The sequence below is a fragment of the Xiphophorus couchianus genome, chromosome 15, assembly GCF_001444195.1.
Source record: "Xiphophorus couchianus chromosome 15, X_couchianus-1.0, whole genome shotgun sequence".
Classification (NCBI taxonomy): domain Eukaryota; kingdom Metazoa; phylum Chordata; class Actinopteri; order Cyprinodontiformes; family Poeciliidae; genus Xiphophorus; species Xiphophorus couchianus.
Genome location: NC_040242.1, coordinates 16,608,092 through 16,628,251, shown reverse-complemented (window position 1 = coordinate 16,628,251; position 20,160 = coordinate 16,608,092). Strand labels below are relative to the sequence as shown.

General features: G+C 40.9%; 2 protein-coding genes across 3 annotated transcripts; one reads left to right on the top strand and one right to left on the bottom strand.

Annotated features, from left to right (window-relative positions):
- The first annotated feature begins 7,149 nt into the window (after window positions 1-7,149).
- Window positions 7,150-12,365, top strand: gzf1 (GDNF-inducible zinc finger protein 1). The gene is made up of 8 exons (XM_028040500.1): window positions 7,150-7,267; window positions 8,674-9,662; window positions 9,753-9,936; window positions 10,031-10,197; window positions 10,435-10,529; window positions 10,632-10,799; window positions 10,880-11,037; window positions 11,130-12,365. Exons 2-8 carry the CDS (start codon window positions 8,689-8,691, stop codon window positions 11,829-11,831), a joined length of 2,448 nt encoding a protein of 815 aa, XP_027896301.1. The 5' UTR covers window positions 7,150-7,267; window positions 8,674-8,688; the 3' UTR covers window positions 11,832-12,365.
- Window positions 12,366-13,226: 861 nt separating this feature from the next.
- Window positions 13,227-17,701, bottom strand: napbb (N-ethylmaleimide-sensitive factor attachment protein, beta b). Of its 2 annotated transcripts, XM_028040501.1 has the most exons (11): window positions 17,481-17,701; window positions 16,172-16,251; window positions 15,891-16,007; window positions 15,118-15,164; window positions 14,654-14,731; window positions 14,508-14,563; window positions 14,267-14,351; window positions 14,089-14,193; window positions 13,941-14,009; window positions 13,774-13,824; window positions 13,227-13,488 (listed from the first exon to the last, which is right to left on the bottom strand). In XM_028040501.1, exons 1-11 carry the CDS (start codon window positions 17,579-17,581, stop codon window positions 13,387-13,389), a joined length of 891 nt encoding a protein of 296 aa, XP_027896302.1. In that variant the 5' UTR covers window positions 17,582-17,701; the 3' UTR covers window positions 13,227-13,386. The 2 variants fall into 2 exon arrangements, with proteins under 2 accessions (XP_027896302.1, XP_027896303.1); XM_028040502.1 differs by lacking the exon at window positions 15,118-15,164 and having other exon boundaries at window positions 17,481-17,691.
- Window positions 17,702-20,160: the final 2,459 nt, after the last annotated feature.

The following is a 20,160-nucleotide window of genomic DNA, read 5'->3' as shown; positions in this document are numbered from 1 at the left end:
TTGAGCTGGTTTTCTGCCGTCTGAAGTGCTAAGTGCTGTATACAGTTACAATAGACAGAACATTCACAAGGACAAGTGAAGGTGGGGAGAGAAAGAGAGAGGTAAGGGGGGCCGAGTGGAGGAGAGGGGGGGAGACGGAGAGAGCACTGGGAATAGAGATGGTGAGTCAGAGGCCATTTGGAAAGTAATTTCATCTCTGAATGCTGTATATCTTTTCATCAATGAAAGGAAAGTATTTTCTAAACCAGGCAGGCAGAAGACAGAAGAAGAAGGAGAAGGAAAAAAAAAAAACACATCTCTGTTTTGTGAAACCAAGTCCATTCAGTGGGCGAAGAACAGATGCCATTCATAGGCTGTTCTTGCAGCTTATTTAGTCAATATTGATTAAATTGTTTGCTAAACCGCACCGCTCAGATAAGCTTACTAGCACGATTGCAAAGGTGCAATGCTAAAATTGCACTTACACTGGCTTACGTTGCGTTATCTTTCAAGTCTGGCTCCGTCCGTCCGTCCATCCATCCATCCCTTCCTTCCTTCCTTCCACTTATCTCTGCTAAGTAGCAGTGATAGAATACGACAAAAAGGTAAAAATAAAAACAAAAAAAAACAGGATTTTTATTGCTGGTTAGATGACTGGATGCCATATGAACTATGTGAGACAAACCATTTGAAATTTAAAGCAGCCGGATGAGGGACTAAACAGAGGAGGTGAAGCGATAAATAGATACGATCACAGGGAACTGAAACGAAAGGTTGTCACTGAACTCTAGATAACTAACTAGCTAACACTCTATTCTAAATCTAATAAAAATACTCAACAGAACACAAGAAGGAGCTAAAAATCACACTAAAACTGTCAAAAAACAACCTAAATCACTAAGTCACAAAACGAGAAGACCTACGGTTCCTAACAACTTGAGCAAACCTAATAGCTTGACAGATACAGCAGCAAACACTGCAACAAGTAGCCCTGTTTAGACATATCCAAGGTATGCCGTTAACTATGTGGCTATAGATAGACAGAAAACAGAAGATATTCAGCTAAATAGCAAACAAATTGCATCAGGAATACATCTTGCTATTAAAGAGAGCCGCTCAGCTGTTGCTATCCTACCAGAAGGTTTTCCATAGATAATTTTAACTCAATAAAATGTTGAACTACAATATCTGGGATTCTCATGCAAATACACTGAATGGAAGACACTGATGTGCACCACCCTCAACGTGTTATACAACTTTTATTCTGCTGAATAATGCATTCCTCTAATGCTCTTCTTACACCCAGAAACTCTTGCTATTACTGCTTCTACTTTGTATCTTATCACTACATCACTTTATGCAATCCAAAGCACACAGGTTTTTGCTATGCATTAGCCAAATGCAATTGTTGGCTTAAAAACATATGTTCACTACAAAAAAATAAATACATCTGATTTAATAAATGTATCAAAATGTTCTGTGGTGACCTGAAGATAGATGGTGGTTTAAACTTGTATTGTTTTTATCTTTGATCTAATGTACGTATCATGCGTCAGCCCGTATGCTTAAACTGCACCACAGCTCACATAACAATGAACAAGTTCAACTTTTTGGATTTGGTTGCTTAGAAAAAAAACAAACAAAAAACTTATTTCCCCTTTCTTCACCCTTTCACCATTACTTTCTTTATTATTTATAGCTTCCAGTTCAAAAATATGAAGTCGGGATTGAATACCACACAAAGTCAACGCAGAGAAAATCGGGTCTCGCTCCAGCCTCTACAAAATTTTATTGGTCAAAAGGTTCTTTGCCATCGATGGAGTCACCGAGCGCGCATATGGAAGCTTTTGCAATTTTTTTTTTTTTTGGCAAATCGTTGGTTTATTGCATTTCCATGAGGTTTCATGGATTCCACCAGTAGTTTGGACTGGTCTGCTGTGGCGAGGCATGGAGCCAGCTTCAAAATGAAAACGAACATAGGAAAAAAGTTAGTGTGTTAAGTTGGAGAGGTTCAGGATATACATTTATAGACACACCTGGGATCCTCTGTGTAATCTGGCAAAATAAACTTGACCTCCAGTGGAGTGCATAAACAAGTGTTAATATTTGAATCCTTTTTTTCCCCCCTTTCTTTTTTTCTCTCCTCTCCTCCTTAAGTAAATATAAGTGGAGATTTTATTTTTCCTTTCATAAAACAACGGAAACCACTCTCTGGTTTTGGACCAAATGAAAACCGGAGCACTTCGTTAACAACAAGAAAAACACTGATGTCTGTTGAAACAAGTCAGAACGCATTAAATGTGTTTTTCTGCTAACAGGGTTCACAGAGTGAACTGGGGATGGGATGGATACCACAGAGTGCTGCGTTGGACTGCAGCGCGATGGTCTGGCAGCGACCGTGCTGTGATTTGGGGCAAGCACAAAGAGGAGACTGAGGTTATTCTTGGGCCTCCACTGTCCAAACTTCCATAAAATGTGCTGGTGTTTACTGGTCGAGTTTGTCTGCTGCGACTAGGAGCCAGTCCTGTTCAAGAGCTGCCGAGAGGTCCTGTTAGGACACCGACCGTCAAGCCTACCCTCACTGCAATCATGTAGGAGTGTTTTCTTTTGTTGTTGGTGGTGTAAAAAAAAAAAAAAACAGTCTGGACACAAACTCAAGCCAAGACACAATCACCAGAAAAAAAAAACATATTGCGTTTTTTCCTTGCTTTTCGTAGCTTCAACTTAATCGGCAGCTTTTCAATTGCAGCTTTTGTTCTGCTGTTTGTGCGACGATATTTTTCAGTAGACCGGATGATTCCGGCAGAGCAAAAGGACGAGAAAAACGCTTCGCCTTCACCTCACCTTGCAGCACGCATTTACTCGCCGCCTCCGTCACATGGCAAACCTCACGACGAATACCTGGGAATTTATTGGCCCGCTCACACACTCGACTGGTTTCACATATTAAGGGAATATATGTCAAAACCTTGACTTTCACAAGCCAACTCACCTTTGAGTGACCAAAAAGAAAATAGTCAGCTAATAGCACTGCCGAAAGTAAATTAGAAGGGCTTGTTCCTGAAATGACTGTTTGACCTTTTGTTCTCTCAGCGATAAGGCATTATGTTTATCCCCTTGATTACACATGTCAGGCAGCGATGAACAGAGCCGCTTCCTGTCTGTTGTTTTCATTCTGACGATGCACACTGACTACACTGCGGACCGCAAATCCTGAACCAAGATGACTAAATGAGTTGCCTCTGACATTTTCAGGAAGCAGGAGAAGACCTTTAATGTGTTGACAAAAATTGCAAAAGCAAAACCAGTTACTCAGAGCCAAGCGCATTTGTTACGCATTTCACTGTTTTATCGAATAAAGACCCTTCCTAGACAGACTCCCGCCGGCGGTCTGCACCCCATTCACATCCAACGAGAGGCACCATAATTGGGAACGTCATAAAATTTGTGTCTGGAGTTATTGTCCAGGAAACGAGGCTCTCTAGTGACCAGCTAGTAAGCTAAGTGTCATCCGTAGAAAAATATGTGTGGCATTGGAGTATTCTAATAAACTCTAGTTGCACATGATGTTCCAGGTCAGAGCTAAAGTCAGTACATAGTTGGTCCGGGGAGAAGCATGACTCACCAGAACAGAGCATATTGAGAGTTTGCAGAATTCATTGGGACAAATGGAAAGTATATGGATATCCTGAGGAAAAAAAACACACACACACACACACACACACACACTTGGCAGCTCCCAAGCCATTCCCCAGGGACTTCCCCAAGTAGCTTTCCATACACCTTTGGAATGACAGCATCATTTGCAACTCTGCAGATGATATATATCTTGGTCTGAAAATATGTTGCCCAATTTAAGTTTGTATTACCGTTGCACTCCCAGTCAGTTGACAACACTGTAACTAGAGTACTTTCGGTGTCGATTTATTATCGTCTTCGTTAGTAAAAACATGTGCTTTCTGTTTGTACTTTATAGAGTTAATCGCGTTACAACCGGAATGCCCACTGAAGCCAGCATTTTGACTTGGAAAGTCAACCTAAATCTCAAAATTCAGCATGGCCGTCATGCATGCAAGGGTCATAACTGCAGAAATGAACTGTTTTACTGTTCTTCTAAAGTTTTATGCCTCGTTAAATCACTTGCCTACAGTAAAACCTCGCCTAGGTAATGTTTCTACGGTTTAAATGCAAAAAAGGCTGAGAAATACACTGGTTTTATAGCATCTCAGAAAAGTATACCGTTTAAAACTTTTTTTTTTCTCCTCTCCGACATTAAATCACCCTAAACTTTTCCCTTTTTTTTTTGTTTTAGATCAGTAGGGATGACCAAAATCATTTCCATTTGCTAAATTTCCAAATGATGAGTTTTTAAAAACATTTCCTTTTTTTTGTTTTTTATTTTCTTCAAATACGAGGTTGTCATTGTGTGCTGTAGAATTTGGGGGAATTGCATTACTCGGCTACAATTACTGTTGTAGCCGAGTCAAGTTTGTACTCCGCCTTCTTCACACACATACACACACACACACACACACTTTTTACCTTTGTGACTTCTCCTCTGAAGCAATAACTGTGTTCCCCCTTAAGCCATGTATTAACAAATTTGGTGGTATGACAGATCGCATATTTAGATCCATCAGCCCTCGAGCATCATCTTCCTCGCTCACGTCTTGAGACGCTCGCTTTAATAATTTCACATAATGTTCTCTCCTCGAGAGGTTGTGTATTTCGTAAAGTTCACTGGCTCCTCTTGCAACCTCACCCCCCCCACAAAAACCAACAGCTACATCATGTCATCATTCTTGTCCTTCGCAGATGGAATGCTGTTCTCCGATTTTGCAATTTTAGTTCAATAGAACTAAAACTGACAAAGTCTTTGTCACAGAATGCATTTGTAAACTGCTTATGGTTATTTTCAACGCAAGTGGCCTTTCCATCCACGTTGGGACCGAACTTTTTTCTCAGTGGATGACGACACTCCTACAGCTTCAGGCTGCCTCTTTACAACCGGTTCTATACAGGGGCCAACGGGGCCCAGTGCCCCTGTAGAACTAGTTTTGCTCCCTGTGCTGAAGAGATAATACCAAAATCAATTTCTTAAGGTGATATGCGCTGGCTGGCCCAGAAACTGTAACAGATCCATTAGAAAAAAATAATAATTATTGTTACAACAACTTTAGCTTGATGCATATTGATATGAGATCCAGATTGGTTTGCATTAGCTAAATCAGGGATCAGCAACCTCACTTACTATATTAAAAGGATGAAATAGTCCATTTTGTCGTGGCTGTTGTTCTGTGACGCTATGAACATTTTTTTTGACCCTCTGGTAAATTTGGTCTAGTAAACCACAGTTTACAAGGTCTATTGCTTCTATTCTGTGATTACTTTACTCATTTTGGACTAACGCTCATCTATCGAACCCAGTTCTTCCTGGCCAATTTAAACAGTTTGAACAGATTAACGCTGCACCTTCATCTGAAAATGGCACCCAATGAGGAAGCATTTTTGTGGAGGTTCAGAACTATCTTCCTCCTATTTAGTCTGATTTATTTGCTTCTTTGGTGACATTCCAGAAGGAAGCAGTGGCTTTTGAGGTGCAAACTGTGCCGCCGTTTCACTCAAAATGTTATAAAATCAGAAGGTGAAGTAGTGACATTGCATTTTAAACATAGTCATCTTGGCTTTTCCTGATGTTGTTAGTATAAACCATTACTTTCTTCTAAATGTGAAGAAAGGTTTTGTTTTTACTCTCAGTCTGGAATGTTGGCAAACCAAACCAGACCTGGCTTATCATCAAAATTTCAAAGATCTCAGATGAGGTGCTGAGGAGAAATTCACCAAACGGATCTGACTTAATAGGATTTTAAGTTAAAGGAGGATGGGAACTCGAGAGGAACACAGGTGAGTTTGACGCAGAAGATGAGAGATAAAAAATGACACAGAAGGCACGCGGAGACCAGGGCAAGTGCAATGAAAGAAACCAGCAGAGAACAATGAAAGCCGAGGAGCTTAAATACTGAGGAGGAGTGGCGGCATTGAAACCAGGTGAGTTAATCAGAGGGACGCAGACACACAAGGGGGAGAATACAAAGCATGAACGCCGAGGGAAGCGGACTAATTAACACAGAGTTGAACCAAACACAGAAGGATCTACAAACCCAAAGGGGAAAAGACTTATGCTAACATAAGAGTCTAATCCAGAATACAAAATGAATAGAACAAAAGTAATAACCGAGCAACTCAACACAAAGGAATTTACTAAATATGGTAAGACCTTAACAACAACAATAAACAACCCAGAAATGTTTAGAGTGCAAACATCAGTGGATCAGGACATCTTAAGTTGGAGATGGGATCAAACTTTTAGATTCAACAATGATGCAACGCGCACACACACACACAAACACACACACACATACATTATGCCTAAGGGCAATTAAGAAAAGAATAATTAACCAATCCACATAACATGTGTTTTTGAAGTTGGACTAGGCACCCTTTGCATAGGTTTCTGGAAGAGCAACTCATGTCATGTAAAGAAAAAAATCTTTATGCTACATTATTTATTTTTTGTTCTTTTTTGCATAAACGTGTAACTTACTGAGAAACATAAAAGCATAATGATAAATAACTTGATTTTATTCGAGTTTTATAGCTTTTGAAAAGCAGAGTTTGAACGCAAAAATAAATCGCTGCTCTATAATAATTCCCATGAATGGTTCTCACTCGTCTTCGCTGGTCATTAAGGCATGAGACAGCCTCTCTGCGCAATGCCGCCATCGTGTGGACACTGGGGAGCACTACGTGAAAAACGCCGCAATTTTCCTCTTATTTGTGTTGAACGTTACGGTAATATCACGTTACTCATAAATTGTTCTTAAAACAGCTGCCGCAATAGTCGGCGCTTCTCTCCTAATCGCCGTCCAAACACGCTTAATAACGACTAGTACTGAAACAAAACGCAATCACATGAAAGAAAGGCCAATAATTAATTCGACACAAGGCCAAAGATTATTGTATCGCCAAACAACTACAGCTCGTTATCACACGCGCTCGTTTTATTCCGGTTACGTAACGCCACCATCGTAGTCGACATATTATATTTTAAAATCAAGCGAAGGAAGCTTTTGTAGTCGGTTAAAACAAAGGACTAATCCAAAACCGGCGACTATGCCACCGGATGTCACTGCTGTGAAAAGCCTGGAGCGGTCTCTTTGTGAGGGACTTCAGCAGGAAGTGCCTTCCGCTGTGGAAGTGAAGGGGCTGCCATTTTACCGAGCTTACGGTAAGAAAACTTAACTCGCGTTGCATGGTTTTTGCTGGATGCCACACGGTCACCGTGTGAGCAGTGTACCGTGGAGTCGGTTGGCGCAACGGCCTGCACGTACCTTCATTTGGAGCCGAGTGTTGCTTTTGGATCTGATTTAGCTATTGTCTGCGATGCTAGTGCTAGCATTTACCCGGAGCTGCTGTCAATGGTGTCAACTCAAGAGTGATGGATTAGGAGTGTTTTGCTCCCGTGACGATGCATCTCGCAGCGAGAGACACAAAATGCCACGAAGAAGGCAACTTTACGGAAATATTTGGCAACCTTTTGCACTTTAAGATGCGTCTATTGCTTAGCCGGATTCCTGTTGTGTGTGTGTAAAAGTGTTGAAAGCATCACTAAAAACGTGTCTTCCTTCGAGGAAGTATGATTTTCTAATGTGCTTGTTTTACTCGTTTTCTGTCTTCTACAGGACGATATGCAATGGGCGTGTGTAATAATGTAAAAAAAAAAACAACAGCAAAAAAACTGGAAAAGTTGAGGATTAATAACATATAATCAAATTGAGAAGTGTTTGTAAAAACATATATATATATATATATATATATATAAGATTCAGCAAAGACCAGAAACGGATAAGGAAAGATTCAGTACCCCACAAAGTGTTCATACCCTTGATATTTTTTCACATTTTGCAGTTTTACAGCCACAAAGTTTAAGTATTTTATTTACCTCCACTCATCTTGCCATCTAGCCATATTTCCTGTCCTTGCTAAAGCAGAGCATCCCCTCAGCATGATGATGCCACCACCATGTTTAGCCATTGTGATGGTAATATTGGAAAATCACTTCCAAACTCGTGTTAAACCTCTCCATGATTTAATCCCTGCTCTGTTTGCTGTGTCCCTTTGTCTTCTTGATGCTCTTGCTTCTTTCATGTGTGTGGAGTGCTTTGGATCAGTATTATGTGGTTTGTCAAATGGAAAAAAAAAAAAAAAAAGAAGCCAATGTCACAAGAAAGACTTCAAGAAGTGTAAATACAGAAGTTATTTCTTGTTAAAACATGACCTGAAACTCTGATTTATGGAAATAAAATAAGAAACTTTTCAAGAGTGCTCTTCAACATTTAAATTAGAACAAAACAAAATCTCCCTCTGAAGTAATTTAATACTTTAACATCATTCACTAAAACCTCCTGATTATGATTCTCCAATCTCCCCTTTTGAATTATTCGTAAGTTTGTCTTTGGTATTTTTTACATTCTATCTGAAGAAAAGAAAATTTAGCGTAGATTCCCCCAAACTGGGGACTACTATTGGTATCAGACACTTGGGGGGACACGCGTTTCTAAACAAAAAATATACTGTAGATCTTATAGGACATCTTTAGAGTAACAACATGTCCCATATTTGTGTTTTCCCCAGCGTCAGAAGTGATAAATGGGGATCAAGGTGATCCAGCTCACCTCAAAATCTCACCATGAAAACCTTCTGGCTTCCCTGCATCAAATGAGGATGCAGGGGCAACTGTGTGACGTAACGGTCCAAGTGAACTACCAGGAAGAGGTAGAGGAGTTTCAAGCCCACCAGCTGATTCTGGCTGCGTCCAGCGGGTATTTTCAGAAGATTCTCCTCTCCCAGGACGCAAACCAAGCCAAGTTACAGCTCTCAAACATGCACTCGAGTGACTTCACAAAGTATCTGGAGTTCGTCTACACAGGTAAGATAGAGGTCGCCAGGAATAAGATTGGCGACGTTCAGGAAGTGGCGCGATTACTGGATTGCGAGGGCCTGTCGGTGGTTTGCAGCGACGCCTTGAGCGCTGGAGTTCTGGAAAGGCCCAAAAGGAAATCCTGCGACTCCAAAATCAAAGACGGAGGAGTAGAATTACCCAGCGCTGAAAAGGTCGATGCAAAGAAGCAACCCCTTAAGCGGCAGCTTTCGTCGCAGAGCCCCGAGAAACAAGACTGTAAAAAGAAGCGGAAGGCAAAAACCTTTCAAAGGAAAACGACCAAGCAAGTAAAAAAGTTGAAACTGAAGCTGGCGGGCCGCAAGGTGCTCCAGAGGTGCTTGCGTTACTCTTTGAAAGAGGATCCTAAAGATAAAAACCAAACGAATGAATCTGAGGACAGAACCGGAGAAGATTCTGAACCAGAGAATGAAGAAGACTTAAATGAGGAACAGGAGAATATCGAGGGCAGAGCCTCAGATGAGGCGCATGACTTGGACTTTGAGGAAGATGCACAGAGTAACGATCCTCAAGACTCGTTGTATGTGGACGAAGAGGAGGAGGATGACGAAGATGAGGAAGGACAGTCTGGGGAGGAAGTTAAAAGGATATCCAAGGCCCAGTTCAGCTGTAACAAGTGCCAGCGGACTTTCCATTATGAGAAAAGCTACTTGAAGCACATCAGGTAACTTGATTGCGGTCTTGTGTCCTATTAACCTTCACCAAAGTTCCCTTTGGAACTTTGAGCTATGAGCTGAACTGTTCCTTCCCCTAGCACATACCATGGAGTGAAAGCACACGTCATCCACCGCTGTGAGACTTGCATGCAGACCTTCGCCAACAGCAGCAATCTGAAGATCCACGAGAAGCACGTCCACAGCAACGAGAGGCTCTTCACCTGCGATTCCTGCAGCAAGACCTTCAAACGGAAGAAGGACGTCGTCCGCCATAAACGACAGGTGAGGAGTGACAAAACCTTGCCTTCCCCCTCTTTTTTTTTTTTTTTTTTTTTCTGTCTGCATAATAAGCTCAACATTTCCTGTTGTGTCTCAGGTACACGAAAGGAACATGAGGCATGTGTGCTCCGAATGTGGGAAGTCCCTCAGCTCCAGAGCGGCCTTGTTGCTTCACGAGAGGACGCACACGGGCTTGAAGCCCTACGAGTGCACCGTCTGCGGGGCCAAGTTTACCCAGAACTCTGCCCTCAAGATGCATCACAGGTAGCAGTTTTGACCTCTTTCCAGCTCATATGTAGGATTTCAGCCTTAAAATGTGACTTCTGTTTATCTTTGCGTTGTACTTTAAAGTTACTTGGAGGTATTTGTGCCCATTTCCTAAAGTCTCCTTGAAGGGTTTTGATGAAGTGGATCAGATCACATTTTGCAAGCCAGTGTAGGTTGGAATCATGAATAAGTGCAACAGACTAGTGTTCAGTAAGTGTGTTCATGTGTGTGTAGGACTCATACAGGGGAGAAGCCCTATGCATGTGATTTGTGTGACGCCCGGTTCTCTCAAAGGCACATGTTGGCCTATCACAAGAGATCACACACAGGTAAAAAAAAATAAAATAAAAGCATTTAACAAACATTTTTCCAGATTTGAGTTTGACTTTGAACAAAGACGGCTGATTAAAACAAATCCTCTGTTGCTTTAGGGGAAAAACCTTTCATGTGTGAGTCCTGTGGTAAAAGCTTTGCATCCAAAGAGTACCTGAGGCATCACTCTAACATCCACACGGGCTCCAAGCCGTACAAGTGTGAGCACTGTGGCAGAGGCTTCGCCCAGAGGAACTCTCTCAACCAGCATTTAAAAATTCACACGGGTATAGTTCCTCAGACACATTTGGAGTACAAGGAATTGTTTTTGATCACCCCGATTCATTTTCAAAACTTTGCTGCTCAGGTGAGCGTCCGTACAGCTGCAAGTCCTGTGATAAACACTTCACTCAGCTCAACGCGCTGCAGAGGCACCAGCGGATTCATACGGGAGAGAAGCCCTACATGTGTGGGCTCTGCAAACGCACCTTTACTGACAAGTCCACCCTGCGCAGGCACACTATGGTGAGTATGGCTTCTCTGACCAAGCGGCAAAAAAAGAAGCATCGGTGTTTAAGGGGGGAGCATTGATTCTTTTGTTCGGGTTGCTGAAACAGATCCATGGCTCGGATGCGCCGTGGAAGACCTACCTGGTTGTGCTGGAAGGAAACGTGGAAGAGAAGAAGCCCAAGTCTCCTACAAAAGAAAAGGGAGGATCGGAGGAGAAAAGGAGCACGGCCAACAGAAGCTCTTCCTCCGCAGTTGCCACCGTTCACGCCATTGACGATGAAGACAAAAGCAGCACAGAAACTGTGGTGGTTCCGACTGAGCCGGTGACTCTCTCAGCTGACTGGGCCAGGCACGGAGCAATCACTCTGGTCAGCCACGGCGGCGGCGGCACCATCGCCGTCATCCACACTGAGGTCCCGCCGGGGACGCAGATCCAGCCCATCGTGGCCACCGGGAGCACAAACACCATCACGTTAGACGGTTCGGCCATCACCGTGCCTTTTTCCATCCCGGTATCCGTAGCTCAGACGTTGTCCTCTGAAGCTCCGTCCGGCTCTCTGTCTCTTCCCACGCTCTCTGTCCCCGTTTCTGAGACCTTGTTGGCGTCAGACATCTCCACCGTCTCTGCGACGTCTCTGCTGGAAGCAGCTGCCGCACAGACGGTTTTAGCCCCACCTTTGGAAAACAAGCCAACCTCCGAGAGCGATAAGTTGCTCCCGGATATAGAGACTGTGATCGTTGGGGAGGGGATTCGTGGAAAAGAACAGGAACAACTCCTGGACGATGGACAGAACAAGACAGCAGATTAGCAGAAACCACCAAAGATCAAAGCTCTGTGTAGAAGAAACTTTCTTTGTGCTGCGATTAAGGATTTTGCAGCAATATGACATAAAGGCTTATGTAAAGCTTTTGGTGTCATTTAAAATCAATATTGTACTGATAACAGCTGTGCATTATTACAATTTATTCTTACTACTTATCAGACTGTAATAGTGGTTAGGTAGCAGGTGACGCTTTGTTTGTTTTGGTCCTGGTTTATTTGCCCTCTGTGCAAGCTTTTACCTGATTTGTACATATACATTACCATTTCCTCTCCTTATTGTCATATCTTACCTATGTACGTAAACAAATTTCTCTTGGTAGGTAAGTATTTTAGTGAATTATGACGATACATATTTAAAATTGCTTACATTTCATGTATAATTTAATTGTGAGAGCTTACGCAACAATTTGGCCCCAACATTCAAAGGCGATGAAGAATGTGTATCGCGAGGGACCAAAATGTATGTCTGGATTTTGAAACAAAATAAACAGGTGATTGACATGGAAGCTCACAAACACCACAGTATTGAACTTATCTTTATTATTCTTAATTTTAACAGGCATACATTTCATAGCCACAGCCTATTGTTGTTCCACATGGAAGAAGGTAAATACAGAGTTTCTGATTCTTTTTCTATTTCATTTGTAAAAACTTTGGTTTTGCTAACACTAGTGAATGTACACAACACAATGACATGCTAAGCAACCGGATGTTTGGAAGGTGCACTACATCAAAATACACATTCAAGTGACTTAAGGAGGAAGGGGCCTCGTGCCGGTGATCTTTATTAAAACGTAAGGAATGCTTTTTACATTCAAACTATATATCTTACAGGTGCAAGCAAAGTCTCGTCACAGCAAATACATCCTAGAGTTTTAAGACAACGTAATAAAATCATAATTTCATTTGTTCAGACACAAATGTATTAACAGTCAAAACTTGCGCATATCGTTGCCAAGTTTCAAGAGAAGTCGCTCCGTTGTGGTGGGGGAGAAAACATGGAAACGGCTTCGATGCATTATTCAGTACTGAGAGCGTGGGTTTGATCGTCTCCTCTAGCGCTATGTAACAAAGGATTCCTGAAAATGATCACAAACTGGCCCGTTGCATAAATCAAACAGGTTTGCACGCCGACATGGATTTAAATACAAAAAGCTTCGTCTGACTAAGAAAGAAACGGTAGAAAACATGCAGAGCCTCCTGTCAGTACTAGCATCGGACTCTGAAAGCCCCTCCAGGAGGATTTCAGCTGAGAGAGGTATGCAGCAATCCTCTGTTCAGAGGTGAGGGCGAGAGGATTTACATTCTGACTGGATTTGGATAAGCTGGTAACAAAAACAACATGTAGTGCTTCTTACAACAGTGAGCAGTGGAAAAGTTAAAAAAAAAATGTCAGCGGACGCTCCCGAACCAGTACGGCAACAGCGAGGGGAGTCTGAAAGAGTGCTCTGCAGTGTGTGTGTGTGTGTGTGTGTGTGTGTGAAAGCATGCGTGATGGAACCATCCCCTCCATGCTGCAACCCTACCCTGAGTTTTTTTTTTCATTTCAGATCCCCTTCATCACCCTGGATGGTCTTTTTGATGCGCAATAGGAGGGTGGTGTGCCACTGGTCTAGACGGGAGATCGAGTCAAACTCCTTCACCTGCAAACAGGTTATGATGAGGCACACAATAACCCACAGTGCCTTCAAAAATCACTCCCAACCCTTTCGAATTAAAGAAGTGAGTGTTTCATTGGGATTTTGCGAGACAAATCCACAAAAAGTAACAACAACTCTGAAATAGAAATATATCAATGAGGAAATAAAATCCAATTGTCTTACAAATACAAATGTAAATGCGCAGAGCTGAAATTGCCAAATTGTGATTGTTACATGACAATATGTAAATTTAAAAAACTGGTTAAAATAGGGAATGTGCAGACTCACCGCTTCTGTAAAGGCCTCACTGTTCTGTTCCTCGTGAGCCTCAAGAAGTTTCTGTTCAGCCGAACACAAGAAGGAAGTTACTATCAGAAGTTGACCAGATAATTCCCTTTGGGATCAGGAAAGTAGTTTTGAATTTGAATCCTTCAGAGGTTTAACTCAGGAGTTACCTTCAACAACTTGCATTCTCTGGAGTCTGAGAAAGCAGGGAACATCTCCTCATATTTTTCGACGGCAATCTGTTCGGGCAGAATACACATAGCAGCCTCGGCAACACAGTCCCCAAACCAACAGTGAACCTCAGAGGCGTGGACTTACCTTGGCGTTGAGCTCGTCAACAATGAAATGACACAGGGAGGCTTTGAAGAAATACTCTTTGGCGCTGTATTTCAGCAGCGGGTTGTCCATCGTGTTGGCTCCGACCTTAATAGCGTTCAGATCAAACAAACCTCAGCAAAATCGAGGGGAAACAAAGGGAGGAATGTGAAGTACACACCTGCTCGTAGATCTCTATGGCCTTCTGGTATTGTTCCAGCTGAGCGCAGTAAGCTCCCACTTTCAGCAGACACTTGTTTGCAGAACTACGGAGAGAGGCGTCACCGATACGCGATCGATTACATAAAGTAGCACAGTCTAAGTTTGAAAAATCAACTGTTTCACATTGACTGTTTAGACTGTGTTTGACCCCAATGAAAGAATTCAGTTTAAATAAAAAGATCCACAATAAGAAACAGTACCTGTTTGACTCCTCTCCTTTGTAGTAGTCTGCTGCTTGCTCATAATGAGCAATAGCCTGTAAAAAAAAAATAAAAGAATTTACAGCAGATGTATTAAAATGGCTGCCGGAATTTTTTTCCCACATCACTACCGCTGACTGCATTACCTTTTCGATATCCACCAGCTCAGACTCAAAGACTTCTGCGACACTGATGTGATGTTTGGCAGCGATGGTAAATCTTCCCTGGAGGAGCATGAGGAGGAAAAGCGAAAACCATTACAGACCAGATCTATCGGGCGACGCCACACCAATCAATGGAAGAGTTCCACACTTAACCCAGGGCATCATTGGGCAGCAGTAGCTTGTGACTTTGCAGTTACAAACTTTTCTGCATTCTTAACATTGCGAAATAAAAAGCTCAGAGCAATCAGATCCAGATTTGTGGCAGAGACGATAGCCAGACTGAATGAAAAAAAAATCTTTTGTGTCAGCATCTGTGAACTTCGAGGTGACGTCACACACAGCGCCGTTTACACAAAGGAAATTACAGGCGACATCCAGAGACCGAAACGTCAAACACACGGAGACGAAGCAGAAACACCGATGGTCACGTTCTAAGTGAATCTTACCATGTCTGTGTATATATCGATGGCAGCATTTAAACACTTGATTGCCTCTTAGCAGCATAAAGGAAAGAGGAAGGAAGTGTTAGACAGTACATTACAGCTCTTCTGGGTGAAATATGAAAAACTGTTACATATGAATGAAATGGGGTGAATATTTGAAAATCGGATATTTTCAGATATATTAAGAGTTACTTTTTTTGCTTTTGAGATATGTAGGAGAACTAAAGCATAACATTAATGTTGGCCTTTATCAGCTGAATGATCAAAGTAGACTTTTAAGGACCTCTGATGCTCAATAAGCTGAAAACAGCAACTAGAGCAGTACTTAAACGTTTTGACTCCACCAATTCAGACTGACAGAATCAGAATTATCGAATTACAGATGCAAAGAAAATCAATGCGCACATATCCGGATTACAATTCTACTGCTGTTCAGTCAGATGTTTTGTGCAGAAAGTTAAAGTTGTTTTATTACTTGTTTCATTTTTAGGAAACGGCTTTGATGCGTTATTCAGTACTGAGAGCGTGGGTTTGAGATCGACTCTTGATAATTTTCTAAAAAATGGATATATCAACATGAGAGCATCAGGATAATAAAGACTAACAGCTATTGTAGCTAGAAAAAGTCTTTTTTTTAATACTTTGATATGATGCAAAGAGTGTAAGAGTTCATCACAGGGATACAGAGTCAGAGTAGATTTTAAAAATAATAAAAAAAGAATGTCGGCAATGTTTCCTCCATGCTCATATCACATGTGGACGTATTCACATCTTACCATTAGGGTCAGACTTCTTGTAAGCATTTCCTGCATCAATGAAACTGGTGGCGCAGTCATGTTTGTTCTGCAGCTGCATATGCAGACGGGCAGCCTTGCAGAAGGCATCTCCAGCAGCTGAAAAAATAGCAAGAATTGGCATTCAAACTGACACACTATAATATCTAGCTTACTCTCTGACTTTGGCATGCAGTTTCTTGAATCTTGACCAGACAAATGTCACGTTTATGCCACACCCTTCTAAAGAATGCTTAAAATTGTTATGTTGGAAATCCATTTACCGCTCCAGTTCTTGGCCATCTTGAACATGTTGGCAGCTCTGCAGTACATCTCGCACGCCTCCTCCACTTTGTGAGGTCCTCTAGGGAAATGAAAAGGAAGAGGAAAGCAAATACTGTTACTGTTTATATGCAAGGAGGAGTAAATTTGCCATAATTTCCAACCTGCCCCCTGAGACAATCGCAGAACATTGTACGTCTGGAGACAAAAAAGAAGTGTGCCCAAACTGCATGTATTTTGCTAAATAGCACAAGCTTGGATAGGTTCAATGGATAACATAATTGAAAAGCAATTTTCCAATCTGTTCCAACAAGGTTTCTTCAAGGATGGAATTTTACATAACAATTTTTGCATGTTTTCTGAATGTCTTGCATGGCTTGTAGCAAACTTTATACAGGATTTCTTGTAGCTCTCTTCTAGGCCAGATTTGTGAACTACAAGGCTAGCGGTTGCTGCAACAGATTCTCCCCTCTGATCAGTGGATTTTTGTAGTCCCTCCATAGTTCCTATGGTCTGCTTCTCTGATTAATGTTATTCTCATCTGACCTTTCAGTGTACATGGGCGGCCATGTCTTTGTAGTTTTGCTCGTTCGCCATTCTTAAATACCTACATAGCCTAAACCTGCTTTAAAATTTGAGTGGTGATATTTGGAGGCAGGTGGTTTTTCGTTTGTTCCTTTGTTTGTTTGGAAAAACTCTTTGGACACCTTATATTATTTTCTCTGGAAGAGAATCTGCTCTTGTGCAGGGTGATGTCTTTATAGCACCTCTAGGGATTAACACACCTTTTGTTTAATCAATTGCTTTAGAAGTACACATCCGGGGATCATCTGGGTGTTAAACTGTGCAAGAATGATTTTTTTATATATAGATTTAGGATAATGGTTTGCATTTAAAGGCGTTTTATTTTAAAATATCAGCTAATGCAGAGAGAAGCTGCTTAAATGTGAACGTAACTCATTCATTAGTTGTTTTTTTTAAACGATTTATTTACATAATAGAGAATATTCCAGCTAAATTATAGCACACTATAACCCTCTGAGGCTATATGATGAGTCTGCTGCGCATAATGCAATAGAAAGTCTTGCTTTACTGCTTTGTTTACATTGATAACAGCTAACTTAGCAAGCTGATTTACAGGGCTTTTCACAACTAAAGTCATATGTCACCTTCTTAGTTGAGCAAATTAGTACAATATTTCATTATTAATATTATAATTTGGCCCTATAGCATAGTAAAGGTAGATTTGGGCTTCGTGCCAAGTTTGCTGCTGACACTTGCTAGCTGTTCTTTGGTGCGGTGCTGTCTTACCCTCCAAACATCCCTCCCAAAAAGGAGCCGGAGGACTTGACTTTTTTGTCAGCGTCCGCCATTAGCTGAATGGCTTCCTTTTCTTTGCCCGAGTTGTCCATTTCTTTAGCCTATTTAGAGGAAAACTTGTAGCCGCAGGAAAAATTGAAAATACCCGCAGAGGATTCAGTTGTGTACAGTAAGGATTACAGTCGATTTAGCGTAGGCGTAACCCAGTTTGTGGCTTTAGGAAGCGTGGCATCATGGGAGCTTGAGTTCTCGACAAACCAACAATGCTTGTGGTCATTGTGACAGAAACTACGACTCCCAGTGGAGAAGAATCTGGATTTTTATCACACCCCGTGTTACGTAACACGTCGGGCAGTTCCTAGTATAGAAATTTCTTACAGTAGTATGAATAATATTTAGGCGCATATATTAATGGTGTGTTTTGAATTTCTCCACAAATAAATACAACATTTATGGATATCTGGACTTTTAAAAAAAGGCGCAGCTGGCAGTTTTGCAAGTGGTTTATTTGTCAGCAGAGGGCGCTAAAACACCATTAGAGACTTTTGTTTCTAACGTAGTGAATCTCTACAGCCTTCGGGTATTTAGACACATTTAACTGTTATCAGTTTTAATAGCCACCATAATGGCTCGTGTTTAAACTAGTGGCATAAGAATGTCCGAATTTTAAAGATTTGGATTTTGATCAATCATCTTCATCATCTTCACTGTTCTCATGTTACAAACTACTTTGACTAATAATAATAATAATAATAATAATAATAATAATAATAATAATAATCTATTAACACATGACCATGATTATTATTATTAATGTAAAATAATACAACGTTGACATCCCAACAAAGTTAAAACATTTTTTAAGTTTGTGTTTTGTTTAATCAAATTTTGATTTCTATCAAGAGAAATGAACTGCAATTATAGTGCCAATGAGTATTATCTGTTTAAATATGTCAGTAAAGTTTGGAGCAAAAAATTCCCCAGTCCTATCAGTTGTAATCACCATTATCTTTTCAGCCGTATTGATGTAACTGCCTGCAGCAAGCCTAAATTGTCATGTGAAATCTGTTTACTACAGACATTTTCAGCATAAATTTGGCTTATTTTGCTCCTCAGTTACACATTATTGGAAACCTTTTATTCTGGCCTCCATGTACCAGTGCATATTTTTCTGTTTGCTCTTTTATATTGTAAGTAGGACTATGAAATTGCGAACGTCTGCAATTAAACGGCTGGCATTCCCACTCTACGCATCCCAATATCAATATAACATTTAGTTCATGACTTTGAAATGGCCCGTCTACCATGTGTACAAGAGTAAATCATTACATTTTTTACTGCACATCGGTAGTAAAGTGTAAGTGGTTAGTGCTCCAGGGGATGTTATGACTAATTAAAATAGTGCATTCAGGTGAACAAAGTCTGATGCCATTTTAGATTTTTCAGTACCTGGCAACACAAACATTGACACAATTGTCACAGGTGATAGTGGTTTCACATGGCTTAAAGACTTCAGGAAATGAAAGCAACCAAGCTGTTTCAATTAGCTAATGGCACTAGAAATCACATTTTGTGCCACTTTCTTAGCATGCACTATCATATGTTTAGTTGCATTTGAAAGTTCATTGCTCTCTGGAAACTGGAGATACATGGTGACTATGTTCTTCACATGCTTGATAAAACAGCAAAGCTGGTAGATGTGACCTCATTACAGAGAATTTGCCTAACCATAAACTCTGTCATTTAGATATATGCATTACTGTGGGAGAGGTTTAAACCCCAGGGTTCTCAAACTGTGTCACTGTTAGCACTTGTAGCGTTGTACTCACATTAGAGTTGCAACGTCAAATATCAATATGTGTGCAATGGATGGTGTGGATGCAATATTTGTGAGACTATTGAATTTCAAGTGTCGAGCATTCACACTCACGACAGTTATGCAGTTATCCACCGATGCCCACACTCGGTATCGGATTTTGTGACCAGGATCCTAAGATTACAGAGCCTGAAGGTGACAGGAGGATGGTGAATGTTTGACCAGTTATAGATAATGTTTACCAATTCTATCAAAATACGTGCTCTTAAAATCAAGCATGAATAATTCATGTATAATGTCAGTTTTTGTTACTTACAAGGTAAGAACTAAGCAAGTTGATCTGTCCCAGTAAAAAAATATGCAATTATTTGCATTCAGATACCTGTTTACATGGCTCCTGCAGATTTTTTTAAAAGTTAGAAATCTAATATTGATCCAAACTTTCCAGAGTTCCCAATCCTTCACATACATTTTGAAATGGAAAATAGTAAATATCGCTTTGGGTTAATGCCAGATATTTCTACTGTGGAAAGAGTTTAGAAAACAGAAAGAAAAAAAAACAGAAACTGGAAACAAGTAAAACAGGGAAGATTAACAGAAAGAAAGGAAGAGAATAAATGGAAAAGAAGCAATTAAGAAAGTAAAAAATTAAGGACACCAGGGAAGGACAGAATGATCAATAAGAAGAGATAGAACTCAAACATGAAAGAACAGAATGAGACAATGATGGAAATGATTAAGGATTCAAGAATAAAGAGATCTGAAAAGGAAAACAGGTTGATGCTGGCCAAGTGGGTAGTTCAGTTTTTTTTATTTCCTTTATTTAACCAGGTAAAAGCCCATTGAGATCTAGAT